Source organism: Calliphora vicina, chromosome 4, assembly GCF_958450345.1.
Source record: "Calliphora vicina chromosome 4, idCalVici1.1, whole genome shotgun sequence".
Classification (NCBI taxonomy): Eukaryota; Metazoa; Arthropoda; class Insecta; order Diptera; family Calliphoridae; genus Calliphora; species Calliphora vicina.
This window is the reverse complement of record NC_088783.1, coordinates 46,027,641-46,053,232: the sequence shown is the minus strand read 5'-3', so window position 1 is coordinate 46,053,232 and position 25,592 is coordinate 46,027,641. Positions and strand designations below refer to the sequence as shown.

The 25,592-nt window shown below is 31.3% G+C and overlaps 1 protein-coding gene across 1 annotated transcript; it reads left to right on the top strand.

Annotated features, from left to right (window-relative positions):
* The first annotated feature begins 291 nt into the window (after positions 1-291).
* disco (disconnected) lies at positions 292-2,109 on the top strand. The gene has a single exon (XM_065507754.1). It carries the CDS (start codon positions 337-339, stop codon positions 1,738-1,740), a length of 1,404 nt encoding a protein of 467 aa, XP_065363826.1. The 5' UTR covers positions 292-336; the 3' UTR covers positions 1,741-2,109.
* The last annotated feature ends 23,483 nt before the right edge of the window (positions 2,110-25,592 follow it).

Here is a 25,592-nt window from a genome sequence, read left to right as displayed (position 1 = left end):
TTTTGTATCTTCACGACAATTTTGAATTTTAAAATTTATTTTAATATTTATAGCAAAAAGATAAATTTTTACCTAAAGATACTTTTCAATCTGAAATATATTTTTGTATTTTAAAGGAAATTTGGTATTTTTTGTATTTAAAAAATTATTTTGCATCTAAAATATGCTTTTGTAACTAAAATATACATTTGTATCCACAAGATACTTTACTACTTTTACTGTTTGTCCAAAAATAACTTACTAATCATCTCTTTCCTTTTTCTTCTCTTTTTAGAATACAACTCAATAATCACAATCATCAACCAAATTTTAACCCAAAATCTTAACAACAACACAATGGAACACTTAATGACTGCCTTTATGCCACCAGCCTACTTGTTGGGCCATCCTACAGCGCCCGGTCTCTCATCCTCCTCTGCCACCACCTCACCGGCCACATCGCCCACAGCCAATTCATCTGGTCTTAGCAAGCCTAAGAGATGGGGCTCCCCACCCGTCAATATGGGAGGACAATTTATTAATCCTGCAACTGGTAAAAAACGTGTACAATGCTCCATCTGCTTTAAGACTTTCTGTGACAAAGGAGCTTTAAAAATTCACTTCTCCGCCGTACATTTAAGAGAAATGCACAAATGCACGGTAGAGGGCTGCAATATGGTGTTCTCTTCACGTCGGTCGCGCAACAGACACAGTGCTAATCCCAATCCTAAATTGCACTCTCCTCATATACGCCGCAAAATTTCACCTCATGATGGTCGTACCGCGCAACAGTTCCCTCTATTCGGCATGACTACCAGCATCTTGCCTCCAGCAGCTGCTATGCCTGCCTTCCCAGGATTAATGCCTCCTCAGGGTAATGCTTTTGCTCCTCATCCTGCAGCCATGTTTGGTGATTTCTCCAGTCCTCAATTCCAACACATGCTAGCCAGCCAAGAAAGACTATTGGGAGTACAGCATTCATCACACTCCAGTGGTGCTTCCAATGCCTCCGACAATGATGACGATGAAGGTTATGTTCTAGATGTTCAGGGTTCATATGCTAGTCAGGGCAGTCACAGTGATGTAGATGATTACTGTCGTGAGGTGGAAGATGATGACAATGAAGAGGACGAATTAATTTCGGTATCAATAGAAGATGAAATCAAACCCATGTCTAATAACATGCACTCGGAAGATTCAAATGAACCTTTAGACTTTAGTTTGAACAAGCGTTCAATGGACTATATGTCGGCGGCAGAAAGACTTATGGCCAGTCCCAGCAGCAGCAGCAGCTCTAGTGTACAAAAACCCTCCAACAGTTTTTCCATGGACAGTTTGTTGGGCAAGAGAAAACGTTCGTGCAGTGAGTCAGAAATGTCTTGTGATAACTCTTCTCCAGTGACTATCAAAATGGAAAATGAAGAAGAAGACAGCAGCTGTTTGGATCTCTCCGCCTCGCAGGCCAGCAAAAAAGTACAAACTGTTCCCTCCGCCCACTCCTCACCTCTTTCTCCGGAAGAGCAACACCTAAGACTATTGCAATCGCAAATGTTTGCTGCAGCCGCCGCTGCTGCTGCCGCTCAAACCCAAAGTTCCGAAGGCAGTGAAAATAACGCCACCTCTCCCCCACCCATGTGGAATCTATTGTCTGAAGTTTATCGTTCCATGCTCATGAACACCACCTCAAATCTTAAAACCCAACAGCAACAATCACAACAGCAGCAATACAATGAAATGTCCACGAATGCCATTTCAGTTTAAATTTATAAAAACAGGGCCAAACTTGTTACCCAAAACACCCTCCTCACACAAACTCGCTTTAGGTTGTTACCTCAAAATGTTAACTTGTTGTAAAATTCTCATATTATTATTATTAAATATAAACATTTTTAAACTAAATGTAAATATTAATACATTTTAAGTAAAAACCAAAATATTTATGTAAATATTCAAACCCCCCCCCCCCACAAAATCATCATTTTACCTACAAAAGTATTCAGCAATATTTAATTTAATTTAAAAATTTTATAAATTTTTTCTTTTTTTTATATACAAATTTAAATTTAACTCTCTAACTCTCGCCCTAGTGCAATACTTTGTAAAAATTTTATCTTTCCTTTACTTTTTTTTAATCCCCTTTTTAGTCATTTTATTTTAATATAAAAACATTTTTAACACATAAATTTATTTAAATCAAAATCAAAAAAATTATCATTTGTTAAGTATTTTATTCTTTTGAAACAAAAAGTATACGTTTAATTTTTAATATAATTGATATTATTATTATTATTTTATATATTTTTTTTATTATTATTAATGTAAATTATTTTTATTATGGTCGTCATCATTACTTTTTTAGTCATTTAATTCTATGTTAAATATGAATTAAACAAAAATAATGAAATGAAATGTGTAACATATCTTGTATCAATTGAAATTATCATGTATGTAGTTAAATTCAATAAAATCAAACAGAGAAAAAAAAAACTTGAAATATGTATTATTTAATTGCTGCAACAAATTATTTAGAATTAATTAGCATTATGGAAAAAATTCAATAAATAACTGCTTTATTATTATGAGAGATAAATGAAATGAAAAAAAAACAAAACAAAATAATTTTAGCGAATTTTATAAAACTGAAACAAACAAAAAAATTATAATAAAAAAATTGAAAGTTTATTCAATGGAAAAAATTAAAATGAAACTGTGTTTTTAATCTTCTTTTAGGAAATGTAGCAAGGTATTGTTACTTTAATGAAAAATTCTGGACGGCATAGAAATATTTAATGTTTTATTAAAAGTTTTTATTTAAATCTTTATTTATTCATATAGAATTGATGGAACTAGGGAAAATTGTAGACTTTCAGAATATAGTTTGCAAAATAATTAGATTTTTATATTAGAGGCCTTTTAATGTGCCAAATTTTTCTACCTCGGCTGTTGTTTGAATTTCGAATTGGAAATTATTACTTTGTTGAATACAAAAGAGAATATTTCGCATGATATTTCACAATCTTCGCTTGTTTCTCTCCCATGTAGATCGTATCCAGGGAAATGACAACAAAATTTGCCACTAATATTCGGTCATAGATCTAAACGACATAATGCGATAAGTGATAAGTTCTCGCACTCTTTTCGAATATTCTCTATGAAAGCTTAACCCTTTGTCGAACGACACTTCACGACGCACGTTGGTTTGGATCATGTTCAAAGTGGCGCTTAATTGATTTTTTAGAACTAATATTTATTTATTAAATTTGGTACCGGGTAAAAGTAGACAAAATTCCACATCACTAATAGCTAAAATCGTTATTCTAGGTTGCATACTTTTTCTGCAGTATACTGTCAAAGTGGATAAATTTTTCGTATTTTTAGATAAAGTAATAAAAATTTAAATTAAACACAATTAAAATAATTTTTTTTGTTTAAAACATGATTAGGAACCATCAACTTCAGATATTTGATATATGAATAAGAATCTTTTATTTAGATTTTTTTTGGAAAAGTATTTTTATTTTTTTTTTTTTAAATGTTCCAAATTTAGAGTGTTTTTAATGGATAATAACTAAATATGTTTGTACTTGTTTGTTTTTAAACTATATAATAGAAAGAGTACAATATTTAGGCTTTTATTTTAACTAAAAAATGTTTCGCATGTTTGCGAGCCTTTCTTTAATTTAAGATTTTATTAAAAGACTCGAGCTGCATTGTGGCGGAAATGAAAAACTGGAAATAAATGAAAAAAAATGGAAATAAATCTGCTAATTCTAAACGTATTGTCCGCTTTTAATAAAATTACCCATGACTATAGAGGAGGTGTAGCTGAATTTAAGTTTTGAATTTGAAGTTAAATCACTAATACTCGCCGGAGCCTCAAAGTGAGGTAATTCGGGATGAGAAAAAACACCTGTTTGGTCAAAGTGTCAAATTTGGAATCCCTCTAACTCAGAGAGTTCTTGACCGATCTTGTTGAAAAATTGTTGTACTATCCGATAGGACTATCTTTTAAAAATTTTTTCAATGGAATTTAAAAGTTTTTCATCTGTGAAATTTTTTTTTATAAAATTTTTTATTTAAATTTTTCCCGATCGGAAGACATCAGTTTTAAAAATTGTTTCAATGGAATTTAAAATTTTTTCTTTTCTGATAATTTTTTTAACAAATTTTTTTTTTTACTTAATAAGGTATAATCTTTAAAAAAATATATAGAAAAAATCGAACATTATTGCCTGAGTTAAGCGTCACTTTTGATGCCATAACAATAACACAGTGCAACAGTGAAAAAAACACACGATCATGACAGTATAGATTCGACTCTACTACCAAAGGGTAGTACAACCCTATACTCAGTTTGCCCATTTTGGTGACCGATTTTTTTTTATGGGCCCCCAAAGTTTCTGAAAATCAGTGGGGCCTCTAAAAAAGGTGTCATCAGGTTTTGGTTAACAGCTAATTCAGACTTAGTGCTACGGCTTAACTTTATATGGCAATAATATAGCTAAGAGTCCGCCAAATAAATTTTGTTAAAATTTGTTTCGAAAAAATAGCTTTTTCGTGCACTTTTGTTGAAAAAATATAGGAAGAAAATTTTTTTTTTTTACTTTTTTTAGAATAACTTCCAGGGACTCCTAATTTTTCAATAACAATATCCCGCAAAGTTGTAGCTACGGTAAATTTGAATAACTCTCGTGAACATATCAATGCAATCCGAACATACCTAGGTATTCTAAATAGCTGTCAAAAATCACTTTGTAGCTTAAAATTTGTAGTTTTTTACTAATTTTTGACTCTAAAACAATAATTTTTTGTTAAAAATGTATGTTCGAGTGTATACTTCTCTATTGTGCTGGAATAACGAAGAATGGGCAAATCATTATCGGTATGATCCGGGCGCATAACTTTATCCAATCTTGATCATGCAAGACCGGCTTGATGCAAGATATGAAAAAACTTTAAAATTTTTGAAAGTGGGCAAGGTTTGTGGAACTTCTGAAGTGTAAATATAAGCTTTTTATATAAGTTTTTGATATCGGTGGAAACCTTATGACTTAAAGATTGACATTTTAGTGAAATGAATAATTTTGTGACGTCATTTACCTTAAAAACTAATAATATTTTAAAATGGTGATTTTCCATCAAGAAAAATAAAAACTTTGAATTAATGTAAAATTTGAACAGTTACAGACATCACAATAAAATTTGGAAGTAATATAGACCTAAATATTCGTAAGTCAATGGCATCACTAATGTTGCCATTCTTTGTTTTTAAACACCGAAATTCCTGAAACGGCGAAAATTTGTTCCAAAAACTAAGTTTTTTTTAGAAAATAGCCCACTTTGACGTTATTTACAGCATGATAGTAAAAACGTTCTGTATGTATATAAACAACATATGGGGCTATACAAATGTGATGAGCTTTTGAGGGTCGGTGTTTTGCGTTTTTAGAATTTTTTACTCAAACCTAATTTTTTTTTTTCAAAATTGCCCAAGTTTGGATAGGGCTGGGGGGTACAATGTCCGCTTCAGTTAGTCAAATTTTACCTTATATGTTTTTGCATTAAGTTCTCTTACCAGATCATAAAAAAATTTATATAGTCCCGAAGAAAATTAGTTTTTTATAAAAGAAAAAATATGGGGACTTTTTTGGGAAAAAACTTAAAAAACACACGCATACAAAGTTGAAATATATAAAAAGATGCTTCAACTTTGGATGCTTGTAACTTTTTATAGGGACGAAATAATTGTTATCAGATTTGTTTTATTTTCTTTAGAATTTTATCGCAAATATACGTCATATATAAAAAAACAAATTTCGACCTTTCGTAGGCCCATCAAATTTAAAATACGAAAAAAAGATCGGGCAAAATTTAAAAAAATATTAAACCCAAATATCTCTTGAACTAAAAGAGATAACTACAGATAAAATCATATTTTTTGTAGACCTTCTCAAGGTCTATCTATATTTGAAATTGCAGCTCATTCGGATCATAAATGACTTTTTGGCAATTTTTTTATAAATGTGTGACATTGAAGGTCCACCCACTGATCCCCATTCCGAACACCTCAGCCGAGTAAATAATACAGCACAACATAGAAGTGTGGACTTGATAATACTATTTTTACAAAAAAATCTTTGTTTTAGCGTCAAAAAATAGGAAAAACGAAAATTGTTAAGGTACAAAGTGATCTTTATGTGCTATGTAGAGTGACTAGACACATTCAGAATGCATTGATATGTTCACAAGAGTTATTCAAATTTACCGTATCTACAACTTTGCGAGATATTGTTATTGAAAAATTAGGAGTCCCTGGAAGTTATTCTAAAAAAAGTAAAAAAAAAAAATTTTCTTCCTATATTTTTTCAACAAAAGTGCACGAAAAAGCTATTTTTTGGAAACAAATTTTAACAAAATTTATTTGGCGGACTCTTAGCTATATTATTGCCATATAAAGTTAAGCCGTAGCACAAAGTCTGAATTAGCTGTTAACCAAAACCTGATGACACCTTTTTTAGAGGCCCCACTGATTTTCAGAAACTTTGGGGGCCCATAAAAAAAAATCGGTCACCAAAATGGGCAAACTGAGTATAGGGTTGTACTACCCTTTGTTAGTAGAGTCGAACCTATACTGTCATGATCTTGTGTTTTTCCAAAAGTCTCCATTTGTTGCATAGTGTAATAAGCTTACAAAATGAAACAAAACATATTTTGACTCTTTTTGCCCAAAAGTACTTTGAAGTACACTATCATCTTTGGAATAATATATTTTTTTTGCCTATTGGCAAACTCGCTTACCCAGAATAACGGTACCAGGTCCCTTTCGGTTCCTTGCAGGTCCTCCAAAAAATTAAAATTTTGTAAATATCTTCCTGAAGTCTTTATTTTCAATATTTCATAAAAAAAAACTTTTTCAACGATTTATAGCTTTATAGGGGTTAAACGAGACTTTTGACCAGCAATGGCATCTGAAATTTACAAATTGCACCAACTTTCATTAAAAATAGTACTTTTTGGACTCTGATTGTTCCAAAACTGAATTCGTCTTGAAATTAACAAGAAACTAATTGTACTAAATCTGCAAATATTTAAAACACGAAATCGTTAATGATCTTGAAACTGCTTATTAAATAACATTTTGGAGTTCATTTGGAAACGTTTGTTTAAAAAATACAGGTTTTGATTTTAAAACATTTGTACAATATATATTTATTCAAATTATTACCCACTGTTAGCTATGATCTTTTCCCAATTTTCTGGCAATATATAGATTCCGAGCCAATAGAACTGCTCATCTTTTGAGACCAAGAACGAATCAATTCAAATACTATGTTCTAAGGTGAAGCGTTTCTCAGAGAGAGTGTGCCGCATCGATCGAAGCAAATAGTATCGGGCGGGGCAAGGTCTGGACTATAAGAAGGGTGAGGCAAAACTTCCCAACCAGTTCATTCTAAATAGTTTTTAACAGGTATTGCTACAGGTATTGTAGCGTTTTCACGATGGAATGTTTTTCGGCAAATGATAGCTTCAAACAGTTGCGTATGATACAGGTTCCATGATACAGGATGGTCTGACCAGATTTCAGCATCTCATAATAGATAGGACCCTTTTGCTTCCACCAAATACAGCCATGAATATTTGGAGTAATACCTCGAATTCTTTGTCTTCAAACTTTTTTAGCTGGCCTGGGCGATGAAACACATTCACCATAAGCTTTGGTGAGCAATCGGCGTCATATGTGGGAGGCAAAACCTTGTAGTTTACACTATAATGTTCAATAACTAAATGAGAATACATGACTCTTCAAAATGACATATAAGTTATTAAAAACAAAAACCGCGTTCAAAAGATTGTAAATTCCGAATATTTATGATATTTAAAAAAATTTTACGATTTTTCATGATCAATCACCAAAAAGTCATTGAACAAGTAAGAGAGCTATATTCGGCTGTGCCGAATCTTATATACCCTTCACCAAATTGTACTTCAAAATGAAAATTTTAAATATTTTTAGGTAAACAAAATTTATTTTTTGCGCTTTTTTAATTTTTTTGGAAAAAAATTGTTTTTAAAAATTTTTTTTTTATTAAATTTAAAAATTTTTTTTTTTTATTAAATTTTAAAATTTTTTTTTAATATTTAGCGAAAAAAACTTTTGTTAAAAAAAAAATTGGGGTAAAAAATATTTTGTCAGATTTTGATCCATTTTAGGACAACTTACTATGGTCTTATATACGTCATTGCAAAGGTCTTTGAAATATCTATTATTAGATATCCATATTGTCTATATTAATGACTTAGTAATCCAGATATAGATCAAAAATCGAGGTTGTCCTGGGTTTTTCATGATATCTCAGCCATTTGTGAACCGATTTTGCTGATTTTAAATTTATTCTGCAAGCATGTCTGATAGAATTATTGAAGATTTGGATCCCTAAGATATCTGGGGTCTTCAGAAAATTGATTTCAACAGACAGACAGACGGACATGTCTTAATCGACTCAGCTATCTATAAGGATCTGGAATATATATACTTTATAGGGTCGGAAATGAAAAATGTAGAAATTACAAACGGAATGACAAACTTATTATACCCTTCTCACGAAGGTGGAGGGTAGAAAAATTAAAAATCGCACGACCTTGGAGCCCAATTGATAGGTTGATTTCTTGAAATCAAATTTTGATTTCAATAAATCGATGGTTGCGGTCGACGGATGACTTGCTCAGATGGACGATTATGTGTGCCATAAAAATCACGAAGTTGGATGAGTTGCTGACTAATTTTCAAAACAAATTTGGATAATTTAGTAGCGTTGTTCCAGCGTCAATCTATGTTAAAATGTGAACGCAGTAGGACAGTTTAAAAGTACCTTTGAAAATGTTGTGATTTTAGAGATTTTTTTTTTTTTTACTAATCATGATTCTAAAAAGGATTTTGCATAAAAATTGGAGGCACTATGTTTGCAGAACGTGGCTAAATTTTTGCCACATTCTTTGTGACGGTCTAAATTTGCAAATAAATTCTTAAAAATCACACCAACAAAACAAAAATGAATTTGTTTAGTGTCCAAAAGAATATGAAACAAATTTTGAAATAAAATAAAATCGAAATTTTAGATAAATAATAAAGAGGTAAATTTGTATTATTGAAAATTGAAAAAGAAATAAATAAATAAATGTTGGTGCACGAGTACACATGTCTCTGTCGCTTCAAATTGAAAACTTGTGGTTGAATGTGTATGTAAGTGATTTCTTTATTTTTTTTCTTCTTCTCTATAACCGTTGCTGTTGTTATTTTAATTTAAAATTTTTTGTGATTCAAATTTTCAATTCTTTTCTTGTTTTTGGACGATTTTTTTGTGGCCATGTGTTTTATATTTGAAAATTGGAATATATTTCACTTGACATTTGAATGTGATAGAATCAGTAGCACACAGAACAAAAACAGAAGAAAAAAAAAACTCCTGTGTGATATATATTTAATGTTTTTATTGTTTATAGTTGAGTTGTAGTAGAGTGAGTGTGTGGCACGAGTATCTACATGTGTGTGTGCGTTTCCACATGACTAATGGTAGCAATGGTGTGTAGCAAGAGTATTTTACAAATGTGAATCTGAACATTTTGTTCCTCTTATTTTCAATATTAAATATTGAATATTATTTTATCTTATTGGGAAATATGACGGAAAATGAAGGGTAAAAGTGGCAGTGGCAGTATTTACGATTAAAATAATAAAAATCCAATAATTCATGTTTATTTTTACACACAGAAAACAATACAATACAATAGAATACAGAACAAATATATTCATAAATTTATTAATAAGATAAATATTTACATTCTTTCACAATGTTGATAAATAAATTGTAATAGAAATAAACAAATTATTCATGTCGGTGTGGTTTAGCTTGATGCATAACATTTGGTCAACTCTTCCTACTTATTCCAATTTTATAGGGGCTTATTGTTGAAACGTGTTATTTAAAGAAATGTCTTATCTTACTTATTTTTATTTGGAATTTGGCAATTTTAAATGAAAACATTTTTAATTGAAATTTAATGACAGATAGCAATTGTCTGTCTAATTAGCAAAACAAAGTTGTATATTTGAGCATTTCATCTACTTCTTTACGTCAGAATAGACTGTAATGTCTATTTAGAAATACATAAATCACATTACTGCTCCTAATACGTATTACGAAAGTTGGATACTTCCTCTTAACTGCTACTGAAACCGCATTTGAGATATCCAAAGTAGATCCAATTCTGTATAACTCGTCTGTCATATACAGAAGTGAGATCAAAAAACTTTAACACACATTTTTCCTTAAAACTTTTAACTCAAGTATTATTTGATCAGGTTACATTTGAAAAGAAAGTCAGTTAATATGTTTAATATCAATTATGTTCATTTGTTGTTAATTTGATTGAAATGAGTGACGAGAAAAAAGTGCGTATTAAAATTATTAAATATTTTCAACAAAATCCAACTTGGTCCTACAAAAAGTTGGCCAAACAATCAAAGGTTTGCCGTCAAACTGATTCCAATGTTATTAAAAAGTATCGAGAGAACTTGTCCGTTGATAAAAACCTGGTTCAGGTAGAAGGAATGGGTCACATGATGTTTCTAAAGCCAATAAATAGAAAGCATTTTCAAAAGAGCTTCCAACTCATTCGGTAGGAAAGCAGTCCGGTTAGACCAGTACTCGGACTATTTGGTAAGAATAGTTAAAGCCAAAGCAGGTTTAAAAACATACAAGGCTCAAGAAGTTCCTGACAGGAACTCTGCTAAAAATTTATAGGCCAAAGACAGAGCACGGAAATTTAAGTCATATATACCTGCTGCATAATGGATGACGAAATGTATGTTCTGGAAAATTTTTCGCAGCTCGAGGGAATGTTGTAGAAAAGTTTAGGACCCTGAAAGTTTCCAAAAAGTTCTTGGTATGGCAAGCAATATGTAGTTGCGGCAAAAGAAGCCAAACATTTTCTACAAAGGGCTCTATAAATACCAAAATTTTCATCCAGGAATGTTTACAAAAGAGGATGCTTCCATTCATAAGACTTCATAATGTGTCCACTTATTTTTGAGAAGGTCTTGAGTGGTACAAGAACAATAATGTGGTATTTCTACCAAGAGAGGCAAATCCACCAAACTGCCTGGAGCTAAGGCCAGTGGAAAGATATTGGTCTCTTGTTAAAAGAGAATTGAAGAGCACAAAAAAGGTGTCCAAAAGTGTGGTAGATTTTAAAAGGAGATGGACTATCCTCCTTAATGGAAGGGTTTCCGGAAAAGGTTTATAAATTCATGACTATTGATTAGAACTATAAAAATTTTATTTTTTGTAAGTTTTAATAATAATTTCAATCAAATAAAAAATAATCAAAACTGCAGGTTTAGTGGTTAATGTTTATTAATATTAATATCTTTATTAGCCTCTGTGCGCAGGGAACCAAACTAAAGTAATGTCAGATAGACGACCTAGCCTTGACAGAACATTCTTCCCAGCTAAAAATATTCTGGATTTGGAAGCAATAAATATGATTACTGCATCTTCTACTGCTACATTAATTGCATCCTAAAATTATTGCCTTACAAAAATGATTTTGGAAGGCATATATTAAGCTATTCGTATAGGTGGTGAAGAACTTAGAAAAAATCAGCGCTTCTTGTTAGGCAATCACTGGGTCTATAAGATTTTATTGCTTCTCAGCAGCTCTAAAATCTATGTGCACAATTATTTGCACATATTTAATTCGATGAAATCAGGTTAATTTTAAAGCTGTGAAATATGCTTATTTTGGATTCCTTATGCAGAGCTTCTACGTGAGGAATCCCATATAAATATCATGTAATCTTTCATGCGAAGTGGTACCCGTATACAAGTGCTCTCTGCCTTACAAACCTGCTTCCGAGGAAGCACCATTTTTTGCTGGGTTACATTGCCTGACTAATGAAGATGGGAACTGCCGTCTGACTGTTGACTAAAATACCAATACTGCCGCGAGTATTACAAGCTGCTATAATCGCAAAAATTAAAGCCTGAAAAACAATATATTCATTCGAAAGACGGTATCAGATGCTTATCTCAAGTACGTCACAGAAAAAAACACCAGAACCAACAACACAGCTTATTTTAGATCCGTACGTACATATCCAAATTTAATATTCGTACTCCTACACCACACAATCCTGGAGGGAACGAAGACTTTGAATACCCTATCAAAATCTGTATGTGAAGTACAGTACGAAGGTTGGTATACAATCGAAGGCAGTAGGCCCCACGTTCTCGAACTGCAATATCCAGATGCATTAAGTCTCGCTGCGTGCAGGTAGAGGTGGCCAGTATGTGTAGAGGTATTGGAACAAGGTGCAGTACTGAACACTAGTGCCTCTGAATAACTAGTTATTAGTGCGCCAGTTATGTCAATGCTAGTTGATCTGTGGACTTTATATGGTTGGTCTACTACAGTTGGTCTTAACCCTGTGTTTAGTATTCAGTTTCCATGATAATTTTGAGTCCAGGATAATACCTAGATATTTCGCATTATTTGATTTCGCAGTTTTTCAACCGCGGAGGTCTGAAGCTGGGTATCTTGGTCTTTGTCGTGAAAAGTACAAATTCTGTTTTGCTTGGATTAACCCCAAGAATACTTTCCGTGTCCAAGTTAAAGAGAAACCCTAAAGTAGTGGACATAATATCACTAATCACATCCGGAAACAATCCTGATACAAGTATTACCACATCATCCGCTTAAGGGACGACTTTTATCCCTTGTTCACCTAGTTCAATGAGAATCGAGTTAATAAAGATAAGCCATAGTAGTGGAAAGAGGTGTGCTTCGTCCAAATTGCTTAAACTTAACGCTATTACCAAGATTTGCTGTAACAATTCTAGATTTCAACATGGATGCTAACCAGTCGCTGATATACTCTTCAACATCTAGGTGAATAAGAGCTTGTTGAATTGCATGAGTAGTTATATCATAGAAAGCACCATGTATATTCAGGAAGGACATAGACTGTTCTCTTCGAGAGTTCTCTCTATAACTCATACGACTTCCTGCAGACTGTCTCTGTAGAGCGACCCTTTAGGTAGGCAGCACCCTCTATGTTCAGAAAGGACATAGACGGTTCTCTTCGAGGGTTCTCTCTATAACTCATACGTCTTCAAGCAGATTGTCTCTGTAGAGCGATCCTTAAGGTAGGCGGCTATCTGCTTGATAGACGTGTTGTGCCATCTAGTCGATGAGTCTTTACAACGTTTTAAGTTGGAAAGATGAAAGAACAATTAGACGAAAATCCTTCGGATTCTTGTGACTTCTTTTGACAATTTTGGGAATAAGAACGAGCTTCAAGTATAAATTTTATATTAAAGGTCAAATGAATGAAGACAACATTATTATGATGGAGAAATCAATAGGCATTATTTGATGTTGAAAAAAAATTTCGCAGTTAATAGGTGTAATTATTTCACTTATATTTTCCTTAATATACATACAACAAAGAAACATTAAAATTCAATTGTTTTAATGCGATAAATCTCAACACTTTACTTGACTTGATTGTTCAATCGATCGTTCATTCGTTCGTTCTTCATTCGAGTGATCAACATCAATAAATTTTCCTCATGTTTGTATTGGTTGTTTGTTGTGAGGAAGTGTATATGTATGTATGTATAAATTGAACTAATTTAAATATTGTTTTTGTAATTGTAGTGTGTGTTTTTGATATTTCACAGTCATGATTTTGAATGGTTGATTGACAATTTGAACAAAATTGCTTTAGTTTTTCATGATTCTTTTCTTCAGCATCATCATTATTATTGCTTTATTAAAAACGAAAGAAATAATTCTCGAAATTCCTTTTGAAATATGGGTCAATAATTCAAAATGTGTATATGTTTAAGTTTATTTTTGACATTTGCAATGAATGAAGAATATGTTGTCATAGATAAATTTAAATTTTTAGGAAAGTGTACACGTATGTACATACATTTGTTAATGATGATATTTTCATATACATTTCCGAAAATTTCATTTTCAAAGGAAATTATAGTGATGTGATTAACATTTTTTTTGGGGAAAATATGAAAAATGTTGGTAAAATATGAAAAAACGCACAGGATTTTCAATATTTTGAAAATCCATGGAAATGTTGCAAAATGTTAATTTTTTTTGTTACATATTTCAATGCATTTGACAAGTAAACTTCTCTCCAATGCATTAAAACCAAATATAGATCGCTTTTGAAGGTGTAAAATGTCAGATGTTGAAAATGTGAATGATGAAGTATAAACTAAAAGCCAGATTGAAAAAATCATATAGAAGATTCTAAACTTTTAGCCCGATATTTACAAACAATTTCTAATTTGTAGTGCGCATCTCTGCAAACCAAGAGATAATTTCAATAGGAACATTTTTTCATATGATCAGCCAGGAACAAATAAAAATAATCACTCAAGTACAGTTCTATTTCCCGAATAAGCCGGATTGCAAAAATATTATTACACCAATCAGCATTTAATCGGCTTCTTTGAAGTTCATAGTTTACAATTAATTTACCCCATAAACTGTTTTAAGATCGCACATTTATTGACTTTGAAATCAATTACTAGAAAAATCCTAAAAAATATGTATTACAAAACTAAACGTGTTCTTTTTCAATCTAATCCATATAATTTTAATTAAAGCCTTTACAATTCAAGGAAATCGAACATGCCTTAAGGCTGGTCACTACTAAATAAAATCCATAATCTAAAACAATTCAGCTGAACAGAAACCAAGCCAAGTTCCGGGAAAGTGTAGGTTTATTCTCTTGATGCTGTAAAGAGCAGCCATTACAACACAATTAACAAATTAACTAGTGGATGGATGTTGGAGACAAGAACTAACAAGTGTTCAAACAAAGCCGCCGTTTTATGGCCCCCAAAACGCGCATAAATGAATCAAACTGAAATCACTTAATAATGTTTCAGAGAAAAAGCTACAAAGAGAAAGAGATTAAAAGAAAATGCAGTAACGTGCTACAACATCAAAGAGCTGAAAGATGAATAATTACAAGCAACAGGGCATTTATGACACTAAATGACCAAATAAACATTGCTGCTTGCTGGTGTCTTAGATCTTAACTGAAATCGGTAGCATTGAAACTAATTAAACGCTGGCTAAAACTCACGTTTAAGTGTTTTAACAATATAAACTGCTACACAACAACATTTACTATTTATATATAGGAGAGAGAGTGCAACATGATTTGGACATCATTAGAAGTGTCATAAAAGTTTTGTTTTTTGTTTTTCAAATAGAAAAAAAGAAGCCGCTTTTTTATGTCTCTCTTACAAACAATGACAACGAAACTAATTTTTTAAATAAAAACACAGACCGCTTTTAACCCTTCAATATTATACAATGATGACCTTCTGTCCGTCTTGCCATCATAACTATTTAGATAGACAGATACTAATCTACCCAGCCATCCAAACAAACATTCAAACATCCACATAAAAACACACGAAATAAAATAAATCTTAAAAGGCCACATTGGGCGACATGTTGTGCAAACATGCTACTGAATTTGGTTTTTAACTAGAATTACTCTTTTGCTGCATGCAACATTCTAATGCTGCTGCTCGTTCATCTTATCTAAACCGACATTTAGAGTTGAAAAAACTCACACCAAACTACGAAATTGTCGAAGAAGAAGCGCATAGCTATCTGGCGAAAAAAAGGATCAATTTCCAATGAAAACATTGACAAGCGTAATTAACACATTTTCACGTACCCAACCAAGTACCCAACATATGAAACTTATATACTACATGCAAGCATAGTGTCTGTCCATCTATCCGTCCGTCTGTCTATCACTCACTCTCTCCTACTCATGGTTACTTAAATTATCACTGCTTATGTATTTTCCATTTTAAATGTGACAATTAGTCCTTGATATTTGTGTTTGTGTGTGTGTACAATGCATGTGTGTATCAGTATTTATTTCATTTGATGTAATTTTTATCACTTTGTCGGTGAATTTTGAAGCGTTAAAAGAAAATATTATCATTGTGTGTTAAATAAATATTGTCTTTTCGTAGCAATAACGTAAATTGGGTAAACATTTTTAAAAAAGATGTTTCCAAATGTGCTAATTAAGGTTTACGAGGATCAATATTGTACTTGGATGATGAATAAAACAAAAAAACTCATAAAAACTAAACATACGTGATAAGAGATAATGGCTGAGAGTTGTGTTGAGTTTATGGAACTTGTTGGACAATTTGGAAGAGAATAAGTGAGCAATTTGTATTTTAAGATGTCCCGAATAAAAGCTGACAATGTTCCTGAAACTGAAATGAAATCGTAATTCAAAAATTTGGATCAATGTTTTGGATAACAGTGCGTACAATGCATGTCATGGAACTAGAAGGATACAGGTTTTTTCATTCGTTTTTTTACAGATCACGCGTGACTGATGTCATTTAATTTTTGTTCAGTAATGTTGAACACTTCATCATGGCAAGACTCAAACCGCAAGAATTATTCACTTGTATTACGAAAATTAGCGTTCTGTGAGAAATGTTTTTCGTGCACTTCTAGCTACATATGGTTTGCATCAGCGAACTTCCGAGCACGGCAGCTAATTTCGCGTTCCGAACCTGACAACTGGTCGCCTAGATTGTGTAATATTACAAAAAAGAATCTGGTTGGTTCGTTATGTAAAGATCGAGTGTCGATTACTGGATCTGCTCTTTATCCCTTGGGTATCACAATGGATTAGTTTTGGATGGAAGTGAGCCGCTTAAAAAGTGCCTGCACACAGAATCTAAACTAGACTATTTGATAAAAAAGAAAGGGTTGGAAAAAATATACGACTGATAAAAGGAAAATACAGCAATTAAAAGAATTCTAAAATTGGGTTATTTTTAATTTGGTCCACAATATGGTCGATAAGAAACACGTCATAGTATTTAAAACTTTTAAACGTTTCGGGATCCTTACAACAACATTTTGATACAATATTTAAAATTCTGATAAAAATTCATTTTATTTTTCAACATAGTCTCCTTTGAGCACTATGTACTTTGTTCAAAGTTTCTCCGATTTTTTATCCCTTTCGAAAAATAAATTTTGTCGAGTTCATCAAAATGGGAATTTTTTGTGAGATGACTTCATCATTGGAGTCAAATCTCTTTGCGCTGAGATATTTCTTCAGGTTTGGAAACAAGAAATAGTCATTCGGGGCTAAATGGGAAGAATAAGGCGGAAGAGGAAGCATTACGGACCATAAGTCGTGAAAAGTGCAAATGTATGTAGCTTTTGGTGCACCCGACGGTGAGTAAACGCAGCGGAAATCTTTCCCATACCCAGTGGTCATTCAAAATTGAATGGGAAATGCCTATGGCTTCCACAATCACTCGTACTTTCAATCTCCGATCGCCATATCGTGATTTTTTTCCAACTGTTTCGGGTGTAGAGACTTCAGCAGGGCATCCAAAATGTTCAAAATCTTCCTTCACCATGAGTGACAAAGGTATATATAAGTTTGTCATTCCGTTTGTAATTTCTACATTATTTATTTACGACCTCACAAAGTATATATATTCTGGATTGTTATAGATAAAGGAATCGATATAGCCATGTCCGTCTGTATGTTCCATAGCCCACAATTTACACATGACTCATACATCAGTATATCTGCTATAGACCCGTTTCGGTAGCTATTTAAAATCGGGAAAATCGGTCCACAAATGGCTGAGATATAAGGAAAAAACCAGGATAATATCGATTTTTTATCTATGTAATAGCTGACCCGACAGACGTTGTCCTGTCTAAGCAACAACAGCATACATGTAAATCAATGTACATATTTTGATTTTTTATATAAATAATTGAATTTTGGTCTGAAATATGATCGAACACTTGATTAAACTTGATTAAACTTGATTAAACGCTTAAATATTTTGAGTTCTTATATAAAAATTAGATTTTTGTTCAGAATAATGAGAGATCACATATCGAGCTGCTTTTCTTGATTAAACGCTTATTGGCCAAGTCATTAGCGATTTTAGATATTGTGAGTTTTTTTTATAAAAAATCGATTTTTGGCCAACGCTAATAGAAACACTCATCGTTTCTCGGGTGGACATAATGTGTCGTTGGAAAATAAATAGGGGAAACCTAAAACTGGAATTCTTTGTTTCCGCCGTTGAAATTTCTTTGACAATTGATTCCAAGTATAATATCTTGGCATTTCGGAGTATAGCAGCGTTCGGGCAAATTTATCATTCCGGCACATATCAAAAAATCTAGTCAATGTTGTAGATGGCGGTCGATCAACCATTTTCCAGATGCCATGTCACTACCTTTCGTCACATATTTACAACATTTGATAAGTGGGCGTATTAGTAAGCGTATTATACGGCGTAAAAAACGTTTGTGGACTATTGCGAACATTTAAAAATAAATAGCCAAATCGGTCCAGGCGTTTTGCGATTTTAGATATATCGAAAAAAGTGGGCATGGCAAATTTTTCTTACGAATTTTACTACGAACATTTTGATAAATTGAAAAAAGTGGGCGTGGTCAATTTTTCCTTCAGTAAAAACTTACATTGGATAACTACGAACACTTAAACAAAAAAATAAGCAAATCGGTATTGCCTTTTTCCGATTTTAGATAAATTGAAAAAAGTGGGGCGTGGTAAATTTTTCATTCCGTAAAAACCTAAGTTGGACTATTACCAACATTTAAAAAAAAAAAAATTGTCTAAATCGGTCCGGCCGTTCTCAACTGATGCAATTACCAACGAACGACAATTGATTTTTATTTATATAGAATAGAAGAAGATAGATATCTGGATTTCTAAGTCTACAATGCGTCACAATCGAACAAAATTTGTAACTCAATTTTTTTAAAAAAAAATTTTTGTTACAAAAAAAATTTTTTTTTCACAAATTAAAAAATAATTTTTTAAATTTTGTTTACCTAAAAATATTAAAAATTTTTATTTTAAAGTATAATTTGGTGAAGGGTATATAAGATTCGACACATCCGAATATAACCCTCTTACTTGTTTACCATTGAAATTGATCGTACAGATCAATTCAATGGTAAACAAGTGAGTGATGTTTTTTTTTTCTAAAATATAATGCTTAATGAACATACGAAATTCACTTTTTCCACAAAATTTTCAAACTTTTTACGCAAAATTGCGTAATTTAACTTGCTAAACTTTCCACTCACATTTTACTCCACAACTCTGGATCTACTTGACTCCGTAACTCTGGTTCAAAAAGAGGATATGTATTTCCAATTTGTGCATAAATTAATTTAATCGAACCAGTAGTTGCCCAAAAAAATTAGGCCCTTAGTATGCTGGGATTGTTAAGTGATTTCACAAAGATTTTTGTGTACAAAAGGAAATAAAAAGTTTACCTTAAAACAAATTCATTAAATTTCAACTAAATATTTATTTTCTAAAGAACTGTAATAAATTAGCTTCTCCATATGTTCAGTTAACTCTGCATACAGCAAATGACACAAAGGCCAATAGTTTAAATAACTGTAAAGAAATGAAATGTTAGCTGGCTCATTTGCACAAATATTTGTAAATGTTCATCCAAAAAAAGGGATAAAACGTTTGAAGTTATCGTACATACAAACAAAGGCCTGGACAAGCAACACAGGAGCAAAGGGTTGATTTGATTGTTGGCTTAGAATTAAATGATATTGTGTCATTTACTAAATAAACACACCAAAAGCAACAACGAGAAACATTAATACAACATTTGTGGTTAAAGGATGGTTTCTCTTAACGGGTTTTGTTTCCATCATGACCTGATGATGGGGAGTTACAGCGAAAAAAGGATAAATTAATGAAATGAAAGAAGAAAAAAATCGTATTTACTTAAGTTAATTGTATTTATTTGCACAACAATATTGCAAATTGTTAATTCAAATGAAATGGTCACAGTTACAAAAGCAACAAAAAGTAACAGGCCATAAACATTTAAAATAAAAGAGAAATGGTTTGATTAATATAAAAGTGGTAAGGGGTTATGAAATGGCTTTAAGGGTTAAAACCATCATCAATTTAATGATTAGCAGAAGGGAAAGAGTTTTCTAGATACTCGTATTGTAGCTTTTAAGTAAATAAATAGGTTGACATTTAAGCTTTAGCACTTTATAAACTAACTAACCATATTCGAGCCCCAAATTCAAACATAAGAAAACTCTTCTCTTCTTCTAAATCCCCCACACAGAAGCTCTTAAAGCAACCAACACATTTTGTTTTAACCCATTTAGCCACAGGTGCAGTTTAGTGATTTCAAGTGGAAACTTTGTTTTTCAACCAACTTTTTCTTATATTTTTTTGTATTTTTGTAAACCATTTATTTACCTTTTAGTACTTAAGCTTGCAATATATTCTAAAATTAAGTGGATTTGGGTAAGGGGCAAGGGAAGTAAAGTAAAGTATAGTGGAGTAGAGTGGAGTGAGTTTGGAATGAATTTTTCAAATTAGCTAAATAGCTTTAGTCATTCAAAGAATTTAATCAAGCTTACAAAATTGATTTTTTATTTACCTTAAAAAATAAAACGGCAGCAGCAGCAGCAGCCTCAGCAGTTGAAACTTTTTTGTATTTTGTACCAAACAAAACAGTCAAATCAAATACGAAACAAATAATCAAACAAACAAACAACAAGTACTATGACTATGAGTAGTAGATTTTTATGCTAAAAGCAAATTCATTTACATACGCCTCATTTGAAAATGATTCCTTTTTAGTTCATGCCACACAAACAAAAAAAAACAACAGCAGCAGCAAAAAATTTCAGAAAAAAAGTATAAAAGAAAACTTTTTTACTTTGATTTCGAAAAAATCAAAAAACAATCATATACAAACACACGGATTAATATACAGTTCAATTGCAGACCATTTTATAGAGAGGTCCTCTTTAGGCTTTTGTATGCGGTGGCGGTTTTAAACTAGAGGCCAGTGTTTTAGTTTTTTTTATTTGTTGTTGTTGTTTTGTTTCCTTCAATCTCATTTTATTCCACGGATACTTACCAGCCAACCATCCAAATCAAACCAAACATTCAAACGAACGTCCAACTAACTAACCGACCAAACTTATACTTTGGCCATATCGTATGTTGTTGCTTCTGCTGCTGCTGTTGTTGTTGGTTGGCTGTTATTGCTGCTGTTGTTGTTGTTCTTATTGTTGTAGTTGAAATTGTTTAGCCTGCAATTGCATTTAGTGAATTATGATGCTGCATTGAATTTGTACAGAAAAAAAATTGAATTTTATATAGTTTAAACTTATTAAAAGGAAAAAAATAGTGCTTAATATGCAGTCATCTAGACTGCTGCTAAAGCACCCTGTATTGGAAGCCAATTGAATATATCAACATATTTTGTCACTACCTTAGAGGGAAGATAACCAACTGCAACTTTACTGGATATTTGATTGAAAAGGAAAGGGCTTGGAACTAACTCTTTTATAATAAGAGACCTGTCTTTTAAGAGTTATATTAATCAAAGACGGCTATTAAAAACATTGAAATATACAATAGATCCCAGAATAAAACAAAACGGTCATTTTCAAATACAACAACAACACACTAAAAGCAGATATGCATTAGCTAATTTTTGAAAATTCTAACAATTGGAGCTGTCTTTTAAAAGCCACTAAAGATTTTCTTAAATTTGTTCATGTTTCAAATAAATAGTTTAACTTATATCCAACTTGATTAAGTACTCCAAGGGGATGGTGCAGAATTGTAAGAAGTAAAATAAAATCAAAAATTTATTTAACCAAAATTTATTGCTTTTATACTTTAATTCATAAAACAAAAAAAAACAAGATAAAATTCATTTTAATTTTATATAACTAAACTAAAGTAATATATACAAGAGAATATTTCAGAATACTTAGAACTAATTTGTGCAACATTTTATCATGATTGCAGACATATTTATGACTGCTCAGTGAACATTTGTATGGTGAAGTCATATACCGATATTGCCTATTTTCAATACCAAACAAACATTTCAACCAGCTAGCTCCTTTCGTTTGCACCCTATCGTGTTTTTAACAGATAGACGGACGGGCATAGCTAGATCGTTTTAGACCCAGAATACATATGAGGAGCCGCAGAACAAAAGGTACTTTTTCGATTTTTCTTTGATTTTTTGGTATTTTTATAATATTTGGGTTGAAATCTTCTAGAAAAATAATTTTTTCCCAACATTTTTAAATATTCAAAAAAGTACCTTTTGTTCTGCGCTCCTCATATACTAATGTGAATCTGCGACAAATAACTTGGATGTGTTACAAATGGAATGACAAAATCAATATATCCCCCACATTTTATTATGGTAAGTATAAAAATGATAATTTCAAAAGTTGAATCTATTATGGATTTGACCGATTTGAAATTGGCTGATTTCGAGAATATTTAGTTTTGGTCGAAATTATTTCTTAATTATAAATAATAATATATAGTTGCAGATTATTTATTTGGGCTCATAATTTAAAATTTATAGGACATTGGTAACCCTTTTATATCTGGGGTCAAAATTGTCCATTACATTCATTTTAGACCCCTACACTATAAATTATTTCATTTTTATACCCTACACAACCATAGTGGGGAGGGTATAATGCGTTTGTGCAGATGTTTGTAACGACCTAGAATCACTGAGTCGATTAAACGATGTCCGTCCGTCCATACCTCCGTCTGGCTGGCTGGCTGGCTGGTCGGCTGGCTGTCCATGTAATCCTTGTGCGCAGAGTACAGGTCGCAATTTTGAAGATACATATTTCTATTAAATTTGGTAGATATTATTTTTTCGCCTATTGAAACTGGCTGAAATCGGTCCATTATTTCACACAGCCCCCATACAAATGTCCTTCCGAAATTGGACTTTATCGGTCATAAATATTTAATTTATATATGTATCTCCACAAATTCCGCTCCAAATAAGTTTTATATATACAAAATTCATGTCACCAAATTTTATTACGATCGGTCTATAATTAGTCATAGCTCCCATATAGACCCGCTTCCGAAAATCACTTTAACGTGCATAAATCGCTTAAAAATGTTGGTATACACACAAAATTTTAATATGAATTCCGCTATCTTTCCATGAGAAATTCCAAGTATTGAAAAATTTCACCTTCTAGATTTAAGGGTTGACTTTTTTCTGATTTTCGTAAAACTTTCAGACTATATTTAAAATTACCTGGACTATAATATTCTGAATAGCTTTTACTTAAAAATCATAACAGTAAGGAAATTCGGCTCATTCGCCAAAATATGGCCAAATAATTAGTTTTTCTAATTTTTTTAAATCGCAGATACGGAAAAACTATAGGAGGTATTGTCATACTTTTTTCATATTTTTATTCCCTATTATGTTCCCAATAAATCATAATGTGGTGATCAAAAAATTCTGAAATTTGTTTAACAAAATTTTTAAAAATTTTAAATTGGAGTTTTGAAACTGCCGTTAAAAAAATTTATTTTTTTTTTGTTATACCTGCGAATAGGTTAGCGGTATCCTACGAATACAAACACTCAATTAAATATGGATATATTTTAAGTAAAAATAAGCTTTTATATTGATATTTATCAAAATATGTTAATTTTGATCCTACATTTCTGGAGATTTTTCAATAACTTTAAAATTTTTAGTGTTTTATATTTTAATTCATGCTAATCTAAATTCAAAGCATATGAACTAGACCATTTATAATGCTAAACTACGAAATAAACTAACAAAATATGACAAAAATATTTCATGAAAAAAAAATTGCGTTAATTTTTGTAAAACTCGATATAAATTCTGAAGGTATTTATGGACGATAATACTGAGTATTAATACTTTTCAAATTTAAAATATTATTGAAATCATTCGGTATTTCAAAAAAACGTTTCGAAAAAAACAGTTATTGTTTACACGATAGTATTACAAAAGTTAATTTCTTTGTTGATTGATATTTTTCTGAAAACTTTATTTTAATTTTAAATTTTCTTGACATTTTTGTTTGCCTAATTTGTATTTAAAAATACATACCCGATACATATGAAAATAAAAAGTTTTTGAATTGTTTTAAACCAAGTTTGAAAACCGGCCGTAAATCAAAAAAAATCATTCGTATTTTTTGAAAATCTAGTTAATACAAATTTTGTTTAGACGATGAAATTGTATTATGATACTTAAATTTGTGACAAATATTAATACTCAGTATTGCCGTCTATAAATACCATAAATAATAGTTTTGGAATATAGTGTAGAGGTCAAACTTTGCTGTAATATACTAGAAATTTTAAAATACAAAATCATAAATAAGCAACTCAAGAAATTAAATACACTGTTTAACAAATGAAAACTTTTTGATTGGAACATAATATCGACCCTATAATTCTGAAAGGGCATGTTGATTAGATCATTTTTGTAGAATAAACTTATAGTCAAAGTCAAAGTTTTAATTTTTTGATCGAAAGGAGCATTATACTAAATGAAAAAAGTGTTGTAAGTTAATGGCTGAGAGAATTCGTATTATCTGAGTTATATTGTGGAATTTTATGAGGATTATTTTTGTGGAAAATCTTAACACTATAGCTCCTCTCTTTAAGGGTTAATTTTACCGAGAAAATAAAAAAAGTCACTTCAAAAAGTACATTTAAGTATTAAAATATTCTACTAAAATTTTTGCTTAAAAATTTCAGTGAAGATAGCTCCTACCATACCAATGTAGTAAATAAAGCTCCTTACACATTTTTTTAAAAAATCTATCTTCGATAAAGAAATGATATCAAATGATCTAAGAAATGTATTTTTAAGAAATAATTTTAACAAATTTGTGACCATAAACTGAATTTCACCGAAATCCGACTATTTTAAATCAGTCAGCTAATATTTGTATTTAATGTCTATATTTGAATCAAAAACAAAATTTAAAAAAAAAAAAAATTTGAAGGGTGTATTTCTATATTGATATTAGAAACTTATAGAATTTTTTCGTGTCCGAAATTATTTCTTTATAGAGCAGCGGACGATTTCAGATTACTGCATATAAAGAATACTATTAAACACTAGAGCAATTCAAATATATTGTCAATGCGCTACAATTCAACGTCTATACAATTATGTAGGGTATACGAATATCATACGCAGTATCCAACACAATTGAACAAATTTCAATATCCTATGATTATTGGAACACAATTATATAGGAACATTTATATGTTACGATAATTTCACATGAAATTTTCTGTGTTTTGATTACTCTAATATGGATTATATCTATGCGATTTAAAGGATGAATATATAAATATCATATTATGTTTAAAAACAAACCAAACTCTTAACAATTGTGCTGTTCCATGGGTCTTTGAAGTATTCAAAATTTGTTTAATGTTTTCTTAACTTAAACCTAAAGCAAGAAACTGCAACGCACCTTCATATATTGTTACCAATCAAATAGAAAACTTATTATACTCCCCCACCTACCATTAAGGGTATGCTGGAGCTGGAGCGAAAAAAAGCTTTGTTTTTTGAAATGTACCTTGTATTCGTACAACTTTATGTTGGCTAAAAAGGAAC